A 17265-nucleotide genomic window follows, 5' to 3' on the forward strand; every position below is an offset into this window, starting at 1 on the left:
ATTAGTGATAAATGTTGGGAATTCAAAGAGCAATTCACCTTGGGTTAGATGGTGGTTTTTAAAAAGGGTTTATGGAAAAAATCAGAAGGAAAACAATTTATGAGATGACGGAAGTAGAATTGGGTGATCCGTCTGGGAACCCTTCCATTCTTAATGTCTAGAAGTGTGTTTGAAATATTGAGATTTCAAGTATGATCAGTTCTTACAAACCACAGAAAACCACCTCCACTGTTGATGAACCAGAGCTTTTTATTGCACAGATAATGTGTCAAAGAACTTTGTATGCTAAGTTCTGATTTGCTATCTATAGAGATTATTTTGTCAAAGGGTGTAAACTAGTGTCCAAAGACTCATTCGTAGGCTGGTACACATTTAGAAAATGCATGAATACAGAATATGTGGTTTTCAGCCTGACATAGTTATTTGGCTTTCAGGCTCAGCGTGAGCTGTTGAAAACGCATACCTGTGATTTTGAATGACTGCCCCAACTCCATGTTGATTTTCATTTTATAGATTTAAGTGTTTATCTCTCTCTCTCTCTCTCTCTCTCTCTCTTTCATACACACACACACACACACACACACACACACACACACACACACGAAGCTTTTCTGCTTCTTCCTGCTTTACCACCAAACTACTCGGGCGTCATTCTGAAGCCAGACTGGGAAACTGTTGGTCTGTAAATAAAGAGCAGGCATGCCACATGATTTATCCTGTTGTGCACTGTGGACCTGTTGTGGCACTGTTTGGAAGAAGAACATTTTTGTCACTCTCTATATTTCTTCCTTTCCGTGATCGATTCCTGATGTTTAATCTGCTTGGTAACAGGCAGTGGTTTCACACATGAGGGTGACCACGTGTTACCAAAAGTCTCCACTCTTTTTAAGAGGGTGAGACATGAGCCCCTTCGCTTGAGCAAAGCATGGTTCTTCAACCACTTGGTGAAGGTTAATATGCCCAGCAGGGCCATGTGGGTGCCATGCATGTCTCAACATAATTTGGTAAGAGCAGTTAACTTCTATACTATTTACTCACCATCACGCTAATCATAAACACCTGTCAAACCGAGGCCAAGTCTATACACTCCCTAACCACTACTCCTCAAAACCGCCAAAGCAAAGCACAAACTAAGAAATTCCTGTACACCTCCTAAGGAGACAGGCCCCTAAATGCCTTGTGTGGCCCTGAACAGAACAGAAAGAAGTTCCTTCCAGATAATTGATGAAATCTGGAAAAAAAAAAAAGTCAAGAGTTTAGTTATTAGTCAACGCCAGCATTTCCTGGTTTTGACAGCTGGGCTGTACCTGAGAGAGAACAGTACAGAGGCTGCAACTGGCTGGGAAATTTCAGGAATTTACTCTTCTCTGCATATAACTTTCCTGGAAACATTTTTTTTCCAAATTAAGTATCATTTTTTAAAAAAGTAAATTATTAAGTAGTTCTGCCTCTGGTATTAAAAAAAAAAAAAGTTCAATCTTAACAGACTGACTACCGGATAGATAAACTGTTCAAGTGTCTGAGCAAAACACAAATATCAGCAACTACCTGAGGGTTCTGGGAGATTTTGGAGAGGCATTAACACTAGGAAGAAGGTGCCAGCATGCTCTAGCTTTTTAAGGGTTTTCTAAGGCTTTAGCTTGTCATGGTGGCAAGCAACTAAAATTCACAAAACCTCACCGTCCCTGTGGAATTAAGAAGCAGCGTACAGTCTGAGTCAGCCACAGGTATTGGGATGAAAGAAGACACATCACAAAATAATTCACACTTCATTGTATAATTTACATAAATGACCCCCATCCTGTACCATTGAAAAGCAGGATTGTGAGAATCAAGGCCACAAGTGGGGTACAAGAGGACTTTTGATTTCATAATTCAGGTGCTAGGACACTTTTTTCTTCTGCATCAAGATTTTATGTAACTGAATCTAGAAAATCTTCGGGGTGGGGGTACCCAAAACAAGAGGCTGGAGATGTGGCTCAGTGGTGAAGAACACTTGCTGTTTCTTTTAGAGGACCTGAGTTCAGTTCCCAGCACCCAGGTTAGATGGGTCACAAGTATTTATAACTAGTGTTCCAGGGGATCCAACAGCCTTTTCTAGCCTCTGTGGGCACCCACATACACATGGCATATATTCCCACAAGCATACACAAATAAAGTTTTTAAATAAAAAACTAAAAGAAAGATGACAAGGAATTATTAACTATGAAAATTTTATGTTCCAAAATAAAATAATGTATAACATACTTTCTGATTACCAACCCTGAAAAATTGTCTATGTGAAGATAGTTAAGCAACAAAATTAAAACTGATTACAAATATATATTAAACATTATTTTCTGGAAAAAGAAAATTTTTCAACTTTTACACAGATTAAAAATACTATTTTTAAAGTTTGTGACTTACAGGATCATATAAGAATAAATTAGATGAATTTTTAACAATCCAACAGTGGCAGTAGAACACAATATTTAATTGTACATACTTTCATATTAATCAAAATGTTTTAGTAATTAAAATAAGTTTGTTTTGAGCAAACCTACTAAATTACTATTTTGCCTGTGTATATGAGATAGAAAAAAAAAAGTTTCTTTTCCTGACAACAGACTGGTTTCTGGGCCAAGGCATTTTCATTTATCTGCCAAATCTCACTTTGATCCCAATGTTAAGCATACTTTCTGTTTTAATGAATGACAGTTTAAGCTGGGGGGGGGAAAGCTCTGGAAGAGAATAATTAACCCAGTTTTACAGGTACGAAAACTGCAGCTTCGGGTAAGTGGCTTACCCGTGATTATCTCACTTGCATGCAATTCTGAAACTAAATATTTTGTTTCCAAATGAGGTATTCTTTCCACTAAAACAACCTCCCTCCCCTCTGACCCAGTACTATTGGTGAAATAATGCCAGCGTATTAAAAAGAAGATGCCTTGGATTCACCTAAGTGGCTTTAATAAAGCAACCGATCCTGGATCACGTGACCTTTCCATGGGGACTAAAATGCCTGTAGCATCTTCTAAGCAGTTGTATGAAGCTCACAGTGTCCATGTACAGCTCCGTGCACAACGGCAGGCTGTTCATGTCGTCACCTGAATGGGCAGGCTTTAAAATGCTGGCGTCAATATTTTATGTGGCTTATTTCTCTTCCGTTTTCTTTGATTGCAGTTCTCCAGAACAAAAGGACAAATGGCTCTCTCTCCTTCAGAGGTACTTTTTCAATTCACATATTTTTAATGTTATTTTTAATCTGTGATTAAACCAAACACGGTACTGTAGAAATGTGCCCTGGGGATGGTCCTTCTTCTCTTTAATGGAAATTGACATTTGTCTGCTAAAAATCACCTATTGTTTGGATGGTACACCAGCTAGAACACAGTGAAAATAATATTCTCTCACTACAAGTACTTCTGGAAGGAGAACACTGGGGTCTGATATCTCACATTAGAATCACTGATGTCTTCTCTCTCTGATACCTCCAAGCTATAAGCTAGTCATTTCTCCATCGTGCTCATAATTGCAAGGTTTTATTCAGAGCACCTAGAAAAATTGGTTATTATCTCTATCATTGACTGTACCGAGTAAAAAGGTCAATATGGGTTTGTCAGTTAGAGGCAGAGTTCTTCCCTCCTTTCTTTCCTCTCCTCTTCCCCCATGGAATGATCCAGATTTACACCGTGCAGAGCAGCTGAATGAGAGTGAATTCCCTGTACATTGGTATGTAGTCAGGTACTCACCGCAAAGTAGAAGACTATTCTGAGGGGAGAGGAAGGCCATAAGGACAGACCATCCCTCATGGGCACCTTCACCTGGTCCCACCTCCAACATCATTTGACATGGACGTCCCATTTTGGGGGATGGGGAGGGATTCTCTTTCAACCTATCATATAATCTGATTGTGCTATCTTTCAAGTGTCTTTAAAAAAAAAAGAAAAAGAGAGAGTATATAAGTATACTGACTATATTATCAAAATAGGTTGATAGTTTTTAATGACCACTAGTGAATCCCATCTAACTGTGTGTTGGGTTGGGTTGTTGTTGCATTCGATCAGATACATCACTCTAGAAAAAGAGAAGGACTACCCGAAGAGCATCCCCCTCAAAATCTTCGCCAAGGACATTGGGAATTGTGCCTATGTAAGTGTTTCTGAGCCAGGTCCCTGAATAAGAGAGAAAACACTGTGGATGAAAAAGGAGAGACAGGCTGACAGGCTACGTGTGTGGGTGTGTGTGTGTGTGTGTGTGTGTGTGTGCGCGCGCGCTACAGAAGGCAAGCCTTTGGAGGTACCATGGTGGGGGGAGGAGTGAACTTAGGTGTATCCTTCTATGCATGAAAAGCAAATGCTAAAGAAAATGAGACAAGGGGAATTCATATGAACTGTGGTATTTAGCATGTACCCCTGGATAGAACAGAGCTTGTCAGAAATCTCTTCTCATGGCATGGATACTTGTCTGGGTCCTTCCAAGAACAGCTGCAGAAGCTTATGGTGAAGCCACGAGGAGGAATTTGCTATTGATATTAGGTAGTTCTCCCCAAATTGTCACTTCAGGCAATTTGGAAAGTGTTTCATGCTTTGAGTTCTTATGAATCAAATCCCTGAGATTAAAGAATAGATCCAAAAGAGAGGATATTATCTAAGAATCACCATGTCTCTATGGTAAACAGTAAGTCTTCAGCCTCAGGTATGTGTTCTCTCCCGGCTGAAATTGTAGCATAAGAGCTGAGCTGTTGTCAATCATGTAGAGGATGGGAACTTGCCTTCATGAGGCTGCGGGCTGTAATACCACACAGCTGCTCCCAGTAATAGTCACTGTGTGCATGCAAATGTAGTTCATGAGACTTCTGGTTTCGTTAAAAAAAAAAAAGTTACACATACATTCTGACCAAGTCTTAAAGGCCAGATCTCACTGTGTGAAGGAAATGCAAACTTTTTGGCTGAGAAATTACCTAGATTTCCTCCAGTAAAATAGAAAAAAAAAAAAAAAAAAAAAAGACAAAATAAACAAGGCTACTGCATTTCTGCTTGCTTTGCTTGGATTGATTATATTAAGGATTTTCATGAAATTTTCTAATTTTTATCATTTTAATGTATGGGAAATACATGTTTAAATAAAACTCAAGAAGTTAAACAGCAAAAAATCAAGTAATCCAATTAAAAAATGGAGCTAAAGAGAGAATTCTCAATAGAGGAACATCAAATGGCAGAGAAACACTTAAAGAAATGCTCCACATCCTTAGTCATCAGGGAACTGCAAATCAAAACAACTCTGAGATTTCACCTTACACCCATCAGAATGGCTAAGATCAAAAACTCAAATGACAACACATGCTGGAGAGGATGTGGAGAAAGGGGAACCCTCCTCCACTGCTGGTGGGAATGTAAACTTGTAAACCACTTTGGATATCAATCTGGTGCTTTCTCAGACAATTAGGAATAGTGCTTTCTCAAGATCCAGCTATACCACTCCTAGGCATATATACAAAATATGCTCAAGTACACAACAAGGACATTTGCTCAACTATGTTTGTAGCAGCTTTATTCGTACTAGCCAGAATCTGGAAGAAAGCCAGGTGTCCCTCAACTGAGGAATGGATACAGAAATTGTGGTACACTTATACAATGGAATAGTACTCAGCAGTTAAAAACAAGGAAATCATGAAATTTGCAGGCAAATGGTGGGATCTAGAAAAGATCATCCTGAGTGAGGTATCCCAGAAGCAGGAAGACACACATGGTATATACTCACTTGTAAGTGGATATTAGACATATAATATAGGATAATCATGCTAAAATCTGTACACCTAAAGAAGCTAAGCAAGAAGGAGGGCCCTGGGTAGGATGCTCAACCCTCATTCAGAAAGGAAAACAGGATAGACACCAGAAGAAGGAAAAAACCGGGAAAAGAACAGGAGCCTACCACAGAGGGCCTCTGAAAGACTCTACCCAGCTAGGTATCAAAGCAGATGCTGAGACTCATAACCAAACTTTGGGTGGAGTACAGGGAATCTTATGAAAGAAGTGTGACAGGAGCAACAGCAGAGCAAAAAAAAAAAAAAAAAAAAAAACCTGATAGCCCAACCAAGGACAATGCATGGAAAGGATCTAAAACCCAGGCTCAGATGTAGCCCATACACTCAATATCCAAGTGCGTTCCCTAGTAAGGGGAACAGGGGCTGTCTCTGGCATGAACTCAGTGACAGTCTCTCTGATACTTCCCCCTGTGTGTGTGTGTTGGGGGGGGGTCAGCCTTACCAGTCCACAGAGGAAGACAATGTAGCCAGTCCTGATGAAACCTGATAGACTAGGATCAGAAGGAAGGAGAGGAGGACCTCCCCCATCCGTGGACTTGGGGAGGGGCATGCGTGAAGAAGGGGGCGAGAAGGTGGGATTAGGAGGGGAGGAGGGAGGAATTTATGGGGGGATACAAAGTGAATAAAGTGTAATTAATAAAAGTTAAAAAAATCTAAAAATTGTAAAAATCTCATGTCCCGCTCAGTTTTGAAGAAAAGATGTGAGATACAGTCATGGGTAAAGTCAAGGTACAGTGACACACTGGAGTTTTTCCTGGGGGAGCTTCAATGGTGCAGTCTCTCTCAGGGACTGAGCTTCTAGAGTAACTCCCCAAATAGGATGGCATCTTGGGAAGTAATTCTTTTATCCTCAGCCTTAAAGTTGTGTGCCGCTTGTTGGTGAAGTCTGCTAAACTCAACGTGGTTTTAGTTATGTGTGCTCCTTTTTTCTCTAGGCAAGAAGCACTATGTGCCGAAACTCATTTGTTCTGTCCCCTAGAAAGGTTTGCAGGGAGACACACTTCTGTAACTACAGTGCCAAGCATGTATGTGTCCAATGTGAAAACAATCGCCTTGGATACTATGTATAGGAACATGGACACTTTGCTTTACAAACTAATTCATGGCAGTGTTTCTTAAACTGAATATATTGACTTTCCAACTTGGGATGGGGACCAGCAGAGCCTTTCTAAGGGCCTGCTTTAGATAGAAGCCTGCCTTGTATTGTTTTTTTTTTTTTTTTTATGCCACACTAGTAGATAACAGAGGTTGGGCCTTTCATGCCCTCCCTGTTGGGCTCTGAGACCTTTTGATCTACTCCTTGGGAGTACAAGAAACTCATGAAGTCAGTGTATATGCATCTCAAAAGTTAGTTCAATTAAGTTTGTCCTATCAAGTAATTGGCTTATAGGAGAAAAATCTGTAGAAGACAAACAAGTGATAAATATCACTGAGTCTCCACTTTTTCCTTCATGTTACTTTGTTATCATATATGAAACTATGTGTACCCTGTCAGCCAACCTTGTGTCTGAGGCAGAGCACTAATTGCTAGTTTTTCTAATAACTATCATGTGTACTTATGTGCATAGCCAAGTTTTGCCTCAGTAGCCTGCCATTTATAGTGAGTCTTGTGGAGTTCATTGCACTCTCCAGATACTCAGACTCTCATCAGTTTCTTTCATCTTCGCTGTTCTTACGAGCAACTTGCAATATAGTTAGTAGAGAACTATTATAAATGGCCCTATCCAGTTGGCAGAATGAGGTTTTCTAGAGCTTTTACTCTTCTGCTAGACTCATCTATTTTAAGCCATCGAAGGACTACAGCACCGACAATCCCAGGAGCTCCAGGGCTGAATGCTTAGGAAGCTCTTACTGGCAAGCCTTAACTCCTTTTAGTAAGCAGTTCCTATTCTGGTCTCTCCTTAACTGATGGCGCACTACCACTCAGAGAAATGAAGTGATGCTATGAGAACTGCACTCACAGAACAAGGGCCAGTTCTGCCTCCACCACCATTCCCAATGGGTTACAGAAACACTCTGTAGAAACAGAACAAAGGAAGAGCCTTGCTGGTGTGTGTGTTTGTGATTGACCGGAAATGGGATTTGTACCCTCTTGCTCACTTTCTGAAGCGTTTTTAGTTTGTGGGCTATCCATTCTTTAAAAGAAAGGAATGAACTGTTCATGGCTATAACATATCAGAACAAAAGTGATTCATATTGGGGGGTGGGGTGTTTGTGCTCCACTCTGTCCATACTTGAGATTAACATTCACATTTGGTTAATCACCTGACAATGATTTGCTCACTATTTTTAAACTGTTCATTTATGTCATATTTTTTATTTGTTTCCCTACAGTTTAAAACTATAACAGTAATGAATTCAGACACAGCGAGTGAAGTTATCAACATGTCACTTCAAATGTTAGGGATAACTGTAAGTTACTTCCGCTATATTGTTTCCTTTCTGAAACATGGTCCTGCTGTATAGGCCAGGCAGGCCTTGAGCATGGGATTCCTTTGCCTCTGCCACCTAGATACTCTCTAAACTTTGGCATTTTATATTCAAAATAATATTTAGTAATTTAGATGTAAGCATATCATCCCTTCCATCACACACAATCAATAACAAAGTTACCTTTGCTCCCCAAAATGTAGACTACAGGAAAGCTTTTATGCTAACATGACATATGGGTGCTGTTCTGTTAACACCTCTGTGGCCTGAAAACCATAATGCTTAAACTAGAACTCTGTCATGGACTTGAAGAGCCTTACTCTGCTCACCATGTCAGTCGGTCTTGCTTTTAACCTGACCCTTTGTTTCCTGGGGTGAGTCTGTGAAATGTTAGTAGAAACGGTTAGAATATTGAGAAGGAGGTCAGAGGAAAAGAACTGGAAGGCTTCTCTTTTGCCTTCCTGCTAGTACCTCCACGAAGAGTTCTTTTAACTGGGAGACTTCAGAAGAATGGAAGCTAAGAAAAACATTTGTGACATTCTCTTTAAACACACTAGATATAAACCACCAAGATGGCTTTGCTGTAGATGGCTTGCTGCCGAGCCTGATAACCGAAGTTCCATCCCTAAGTTCCACCTGTTACGGAGAGAACTCACCCCAGAAGCTTTCCTCTGACCTCCACATGTTTTCTGGCATGCTGCTCTAGTGCCTGTGTGTGCTCACATATGTGTGAGCACGCAGTAAATATAATAGTTATTTAAAACTATGCTGTGACATGATACACCTAAGATGTCATAATATCACCTGTCTATATAGATTTGCTCCTGCGAAGTGCTACTAAGCCCATTAATGACTCAAGGCAGCCAAAATTTTCGATAAAATAAGCTGATTAGTAAAACTTAGTAATATGGTTAAAGTGTAATTCAGTTTTATATGCCCTGAGTAAAGTGGATATTTCTGCAATGGTTTCTAACCTACACAAACATACCTTGGAAAAGAGTACATAGTTTTAGGTTAGGAAGGGAGATTAATTACTTAATGATGCATTTTCTTAGATTTCTCCTTTAAAGTCTGATCTGCTCAGGCAAATAAATAAATAAATAAATAAATAGTGTAATTAGTAATTGAGATTATTTTATGACACCCATGCTAAGAGATACCTTATAATGTTTCTGACACTGCCTAAAATGTGTTTTTATTAGATTGCTTCTCCTCTGTCTAAAGGACAAGAAGGAGATGAAATGATCTGTATGGGTATGCACTTGTGTCCAGGAGTGATCCGTGTGACAATAGTCAGGACCCTGCAGGCAGGGCAATGAAATGCTTCCAACAGACTTGACTGTCTCTGTTACAGCTGCCTGTAAGAATGTTGCCTTGTCCCTACTGGAGGATCCAGCTAAGTTCACATAATTTGTATTTCAAGTGGAGTTGATCGTTCTGTTGGGTTAATAATTCGACTAGTGAACGATTTTAATTGTTTTCCATGACTGGGCCTATTCTCTAGTAGAATTCTTATCCTTTCTGTTCCCAAGACTGGATGAAGTTGCTCCCACTGAAGTCAGTTCAACCAGCTATTCATCTCCACAAAGCCTCGGGCCATTCCGCTCAGAGCCCAGTGAGCTAATGGACTGGCCCTGAGGCTTGCCGTGATAGTCCCATTGACGGTCCTGTTTATGGCTGTCTGGATAAGAAGGTTGGCTTGCAGAGGCATATTGAATGCTAAGCCCAGTATTCTCTGAGAAGACCAGAGAATCTCAGAGGTTGGGATCCGCCTTTTAGAACCAGGAAGTATATTCCTCCTTTGTCAAAGGGCTACCCTAGGCTTTCACACTCTGTGGGCCATTGGTAGGAAGGGTCTGATTCCATTACAGTAATATGGATCCCAGTCAGCTCAGGGGCTGTGGGAACAGGAGGACTAAGAGCGTTGGATCTTGCTTTGGAATAAGATTTGTTGTGGGGATAAGCGCCACTACAAACCATCTGTGCCAAGGAATCTAAATTAGCATGAAATGCCCCAACCCTCTCCTCATTCAAGTACCTAACATGAAAGATCTGTTTTGATTTTCAATTCTTTATCTCGAGGGCACTGAAAGAGATTACCAGCTGTGGGTGAATTCCGGAAAAGAAGCGGCACCGTACCCACTCATTGGTGAGTGTCTGTCAGAGTCTAAGACAGCACCGTGCTCCAATCTTAAGCCTAAATGTTACTATATCAAGCGTTTACTCTGAACTAGAGAGTGGAATCTTTTCTCTCAGGATGCTAATGATGAGTGCTGGGAAACACACATTTTCCTCGTGGCTTTTTTACTGTACGAGCAGATGTTGCCAAGCCTTCTGTAGGGTTCCCCCCACACACCCATGAGAGAGCAGCAGCGTGCATTGGAATTCCTTTTGCTGCACACATTGGATTTCAGTGTCTTTAGTTGACCGTTGTCTTTCCTACCTGCGGTGCTGCTGACACGGCTGCCTCTATGCACATAGTTTTGTGAATGGTGCATTGGGGCACTGTCACCCATCCCTGAGCACGTAACATCCACTCTGTCCCAGAATTCCCTTAGCATCACAAAGGAAGTGACATTAACTCATTTTGATTCCTAAAAGCCTTCACTGACTGATTTACCAACTAACTAGTAATCTCTTTTAGTATTTGTATAGGCCAAATTTCCATTTGTTCTTAGGACTCTTTTTTTTTTTTTTTTTTTTTTTCCGGCCTGTGAGACAATGTCTCCCTGTGTAATATGGGCTGGCCTGGACTGATATTCTGATGAATTATTGAGAAGTAGATTATGATTCACTTTATTTCAACTATTTATTTAAATATTTATTGGCTAGGAATTTCACTCTAATTAACAAAAATAGGGCAATTAAAATAAGTTCTGGTGTCCATGACAGATTCCAAAATGGTAGCCACAACAATAATTTGTTAGTGGCTTTGAAACACGGCCAGCCTGCTCAATAGTGCGCAGCATGCAAGGCATGCATCATTTCAGGCAGTCCTTTGTCAGCGAGGCCATTCTTGGGATGACTGAGTATTTCAAGGTGCCATTTTAAATGTTGTCCCTTACACGAGTGCGAATAGGCAGCAATAAGATGTCATTTAATGATAACATAAACATTTAAAATAACTTTAGTAAGTTAGCACTAAGTACATGGTAACTTTTTTAGGCATGGAGCCACCTTAAACTAAATTAAGTGCTATAACTCTAGACTATGTAATTAAAATCTGCAAAGCATTGTGGGTTAGCTGGCCAGTGTTTATGCAGGTTAGTTTTGTTTCATTGCTGTTATGGGGGCCTTCCTGCCTTAACCTTCGGAGACTTCTGTACTGTATAAATGTCAGTAACGCATTTGCCTTGGATGCCTGTGTCAAGTGCACAGGAGGGGTTTGCTGAGTTGCAGCAGTGAGTGGAAGTGAAAATGTGCCGTCTTTCCCTAAAGGATCTGCAGCATGGCAGGATCAAAGGGTTACGTCACACTGATGAGTCTACCTGGAGTGCTAAGCATCATGACATGTCCAGGATTTAGTCTGTCGGTCTTTCGTTGCGCCTACACCTTTATTCTACACCCACTACAGTTAGTTCTCTTTTCGCTGTTGCCTATGAACACCAACCTCAGAGAAGCAAACAGGGCAAACCACACCTAGTTTGAACAACTAGTTACACAAACAGCAGTAAGTAAACGTCTCTTACACAGATGTGCTAGACAGCAGGGCGAATCTTTGGGAGATTTTTTTTTTTGGAGGGGGTGGTGTTGGGACATAGACTCTTTAGCGCAGGTTCTATCTCACACTCAGTATAGCTTGCACCCAGGCTTGCCTCAAACTCACAGCAATTCTCCTGTCTCAGCTTCCCAAATGTTGAGATTGCAGGCATGAGCTACCAGACCTCTGTACTAAGCTTGTGTTCAGGAATGCAAACTTTTGTTGAAGAAGGTCCTATGCCGGAGGGGGGATAGGGGGAAGTCACCACTCAGTAGCTGGGCAGAAGTGATCCTACCCAGATAAGCTTCTTTGTCCCTCTTTTCAGATACCCTTAAATATTCTTAGATGCAAACCTAGCAGTCAATTATGCAATCCATAAACTGATGTCTCCACTCATTCTAAGGATTCTTTTGAAGATTTTTTTTCCTTTTCTCACCCCCCCCATCCACCACCGCGAGACAACCACTCAGATTTTGTAGAGCACCTGCAATATGCAGGGGCCCCCAGTTGCAGGCTGGGCACATGGATCGCTCAGTGAACAAAAGGATTCTTTATCCCAGACGCCCCAGGTGTAAATCGCAATACACTCCAGCTTGCAGCGCTTGGTGGTGGTGCTCAGTCAGCCTCAAGTCTGCATTTGGATTTTCTTCTTTGTAGGACATGAGTATCCTTACGGAATTAAAATGAGCCACCTCCGAGACAGTGCCCTTCTGACACAGGGATCAAAAGACGCCGCCAGCCCGTCCCAGCTCCAGGAGCCTTTCCTCATGGAGCAGCTGCCCCGAGAGATGCAGTGCCAGTTCATCTTGAAACCTATCCGCCTGGCGACAGCCCAGCAACTGAGTGGTAAGCTCCCCTCCTTCATAGAACCCTCTTTCAGCAGAAGCCCGCATTCCTGAAAACAAATTTAACACAAAGGCAAAGGCCCAGCTCCCACCCAGATGAACTTGTAAATACGAGTTTTCAAAAGAAAAAAAAAAAGTTGCATTTTGGAAGCTGGTTCTGTAAAACCAGCGATAGACTGTTACTGACTTGCCCTCAGAAACAAGGGACCGTATCTGTCCCTCCCTCCCTCGCCAGCCTTCCCCCTTTAACCTTATGCCTACTGCAGAGTCGGAGGCCCAGGCAGTCTGCAGGTGCTTCAATGCCTTCTTTGTACTGTAATACACTCTGCTGTGTGTTCCCCTAAATGATCACATTATAAAAGGGAGCCTGTCCACAGTGGGTGTCAGCAGAGTGCGATGCCCTGACCGGGATCCTGGTCCCAATACATGCGTGGAGATTAATATGATTTCTACCCAGGTCTCCCCTTAGCCTACCAATCTAACATGAATTCTCTGTGAGCAAAGCTGTCTCATTGCTACCCCACAATAAAGGCTGTATTATGGAAGCTGTGATGTTCAACAGAAGAGCATTATAATTTGCCCTGACCCGAGCCTGCTCTAAAGCCCTCAGTCTGGAGCAAGACTTTAGAAAGAAACAAAAGAAAATTGATACCAAAAAATATAAGGGTGATAGGAAATGGAAAGTGCACTTCTGTGTCTGCCTTTGTCAGCTGACCCAGTGAACAGTTACATTGCCTCCTGCAAGCGAACAAACTCAGACTTGAGGAGGAAGATTTAAAGGGAGGGCATGGACCGGGAGAGATCAGAGGCTGCCCTCCCTCCACATGACAGGCTATTGGCATCAGCTGAGTGCCAGATAAAACTCTTCGTCTGTGTCATGTTGCCGTTACTGTAGCAGTCCTGAAAATGCGCCTTTTCATCTGCTCCATTTCTAACCTCATTGCTGAATGACCCTGCTTTAAAAAAAAAAAAAAAAAAAAAAAAAAAAAAGAGGGAAGTGACAATCAATACTCATCATAAAGGTTTTTCTTGCTTTAACTGTTAAGGTGCGCGTCAAGGTCTTTTCAATTGGGACCTCCTCTCATACATTTAAATTCTTTAATTTTTTTTCTCTCACTAAAATACCTGTAAGTTTCTGAAATAATTGCAGTTATCAGGTGCAAACTCAGTTTTCATTCCATTAATTTCTGATGTTTTTATTGGGCTAAAATAAAAGCATGCAACCGCTCTGTTTTTCCTGTCTATAAGCCCATATTCCTCCTTCCGCTCACCACCAAGTCTAACCCATATTCCTCCTTCCGCTCACCCACCAAGTCTAATCCATATTCCTCCTCCCACTCTATCAACTCTACTACTCTCTCACCGTCCCCCCCTCTGTGTCTGCATGCCTCTGTAGCCATACATGACCCGAATACCATGCTTATCACAACCTCTCTTGCAGATGTCTTGAGCTCCTTTACCTTTTTCACTTTACTACATAACCCGGTACAGTCCCATTTCTAGATGGCTGCTGAGTACTTTGAAGAAATTGTACAGCAGAAAGGCAGGTTGGCATCACTCAAGACCAGCTCAAATAGGCACTCATACTGGCTGGGCAGTCCAAATCACCTGTTTTATACACAGCTACACACACACGTCACCCCTGCCACTGCCTGGTGACCTGGCCTTGGATGGAGGACCCCCCTCCAGTCAGAGCAGATCAGAGATCAGTTGTGCAAATGGGCTTACATCTGTATCTGTCATCATTTTCTCTCCTGTAATGGTTAATGGAGCTTGGGGTTCCAAGCTGCTTGGGCACTTCCTTGGGTCAGTTTGAGGTGCTGCTTTAGAGTACCCTTGATTTTATCCACTGAAAGGAGAAGGCTATATGCTGGTCTCTCTCTATTCCAGCACCTGGAGCAGTGCCTGGAGAATCTAAGTAAGTGCTCAGCAAATATGTACTGATTATGGACAGGTTAATGGATGTTTAATTCCTGAAAGAATTTAACCTAGCTAAGGAGACTGATATTCTGACTCTTCTACCTTTAAACTCAAGGTTTTCAAATCCGTTTTTCTTTCGTTACAGTAATTACTTGGGGTTCTCATCTACTCTGTCCATTGATTTGCATTCTCGTATTCTCTGCTGGAAGTGAGGGCAATGCTTGCATCTTTGATGTTCTGGGAAAATAGGAGAAGGGAGACAGTAGCTACCGCCCATGGGCCCAAAGTACCTGAACCATCGTCTCTGTAACAACCAACAGCAAGTGTAGCACCTACTCACTTTGCTCTGTAGCTTTGCAGTGTTTTATGAATAGAAGGTTTTCATGAAGAGCTATTTTGGAAATTGCTGGCTTTTCCTGTAAGGGGCCCATTAGTAAAATGTATAGGCCTTTACAAAGTATTGCCAATAAAATTCTGAAAAATTTTATTGGCAGATAATCCATTTGACATAACCTGATAAGAAAATTTACATGAAATATGAGAAAAGCAATCTCCACAAATTTCTTACTGGTAGAATTTATAATCAAGCACAATGTCTATAGATGAGAAAAATTGAATTTGGGGGAAAGGCATTTTGCCTATTTGGGATTTGAAGCTCTTGAGCTAATCATAGAAGTTGGATGTACATATTCTTATCTATGATGAAACTGTTATATATCATCTTAAAATATTTTACACAGCTAAGTATAGCTAAATACTGATGCCATTATAAAAATACACAATTTCAATTGTGCATATATCTCTCTTGAATGGAATTTGTAGAATTTTATTAGATTCTTCTTTTGATAATTGCCTCTTAGCATTCCATCACAAATTAATCACCTCATTTCCATATTCACATGGATTTTGAAGTGTGGAAATTTTCTTTACTCTCACATAAAAGTTAGTTTTTAAAAAAAAAAGAAGAAAAAGAAAAGAAAAAATACCACTGGAATTAGGGTGATCTTAGAAATTCTAATTGTTGCAAATTGTTTTCAGAATGGCTTAAGTACTGTAATAGTTTTATTTTTATTTATATCTTACAATTTTAGATTGATGACAGGTGTGGTGATGCATATCTGTCACCCAGCACTCTGGATTCTGGGGCAGGAGAATGTGGGTTCCCAAGTAAGGAGAGCAGGGCTGCCTCTGTCATGAACTCGGTTGCCTGCCCTTTGATCACTTCCTCCTGGCAATGCAGCCTTACAAGGCCACAGAGGAAGAGGATCCAGGCAGTTCTGATGAGACTTGATAAGCTATGGTCAGATGGCAGGGGAGGAGAACTCCCCCTTTCAGTGGACTAGAGGAAGGGGATGGGAGAGGAAGAAGAAGGGGGTGGGACCATGAGGAGATGAGGGAGGGGGTTATGATCCTACAATTGGCATATAAAATGAATACATTGTAAAAAAAAAAAAAAGAGGAAGAAAAAAAGAAAGGAAGGAAGGAAGGAAAAAAAGAAAAAGAAAGAAAGAAAGAAAGAAAGAAAGAAAGAAAGAAAGAAAACGTAAAATTTAAAAATAAAGTTACATGCAGCCATGAATCATCTGAAGGAATGGATGGGCGGGCAGGGGAGCGTTAGCAGGCCTTCTGGTGTTGGTCTTCTTGGTTTGCCTGTGGTATATATGCAAGATTAGAGTCTCACAACAGCGTAATGCAGCCATGACCATTCAGGCCTTTACAGCCATTGAAGCAGGACAGTCTCCCCAAGCATGGTTGGCTACCATAAAAAGCTAAAATGTTATGCTCAGGATGTGAGGCTAAGCACTGCACTCAGGGTCAGCCGCTTTGAACCCAGAGAAGAGCATGTCTGATTGCATGCGGGTTGATGCCCCAGGTCTCGCCTCTGAGAAAAAGGTATCGGACGGGTCTGATGCTCTTTGGGTGGATGCCACCTAAATGAACATCTGTACAAAGTCCCAATTTATTTCTAATATCAGAGATCAGACCTCTACTCTTGCCTGATGCGTCTAAAACAAAAAGGGGGAACTGCAGAGAGCTGCGTAATGCCGCGCCTTAAAGATGGAGCTGGTTTCCGCCTTCCACCTTCCCGATGGTGAGTGCTCTCTGTCACAAACAACTCCACATTTGGCTAAGGCTGAGGATCTGGCTTGCTTCCATGTATGTGGACCTATCTGCATTGCCCACGTGGCACGCTGGGGTTGGCTACCCAGAGGCTATTTAAGCTGTGGGCTGGCTTTCCCCAGGGTCAGATGATTGTTCAAGGTTCCTGAATAAACTGCATTAAAAAAAAAAAAGCTACCTAAATGAAATGGATTACCAAATATGTAAGAGAGGGTGGGTTAAGCAGTGTAAACAAATCTTTTGATAAGCTTTACATTTTATTTAAATGGTCACTGTGTTATACATTTTTCTAGAAACATCAGTACAACAAAAGTATCAAAATTTTCCTCATTTTATGTAAGAGTCATTAAAGCAGAGCTTGAAATAGGAAAAAATAAAAATTAAAAAAAAATAAAGTTACAGTAAAGCCAGGTGGTGGTGGCACATGTCTCTAATCCCAGTAC

The 17265-nt window shown here is 41.3% G+C and overlaps 1 protein-coding gene across 3 annotated transcripts in view; it reads left to right on the plus strand.

The window, feature by feature from the left end:
- Window positions 1–17265, plus strand: part of Arhgap20 (Rho GTPase activating protein 20) — an 88016-nt gene that overhangs the window by 50370 nt on the left and 20381 nt on the right. For all 3 annotated transcript variants that reach the window (XM_060373813.1, XM_060373811.1, XM_060373815.1), the window contains 5 exons: window positions 3163–3204; window positions 4047–4131; window positions 8141–8218; window positions 10319–10385; window positions 12594–12782. In XM_060373813.1, the coding sequence (XP_060229796.1) occupies window positions 3163–3204; window positions 4047–4131; window positions 8141–8218; window positions 10319–10385; window positions 12594–12782 (461 nt within the window). The remainder of the gene's footprint in view (window positions 1–3162; window positions 3205–4046; window positions 4132–8140; window positions 8219–10318; window positions 10386–12593; window positions 12783–17265) is intronic.

This window comes from Meriones unguiculatus, chromosome 1, assembly GCF_030254825.1.
Source record: "Meriones unguiculatus strain TT.TT164.6M chromosome 1, Bangor_MerUng_6.1, whole genome shotgun sequence".
Classification (NCBI taxonomy): domain Eukaryota; kingdom Metazoa; phylum Chordata; class Mammalia; order Rodentia; family Muridae; genus Meriones; species Meriones unguiculatus.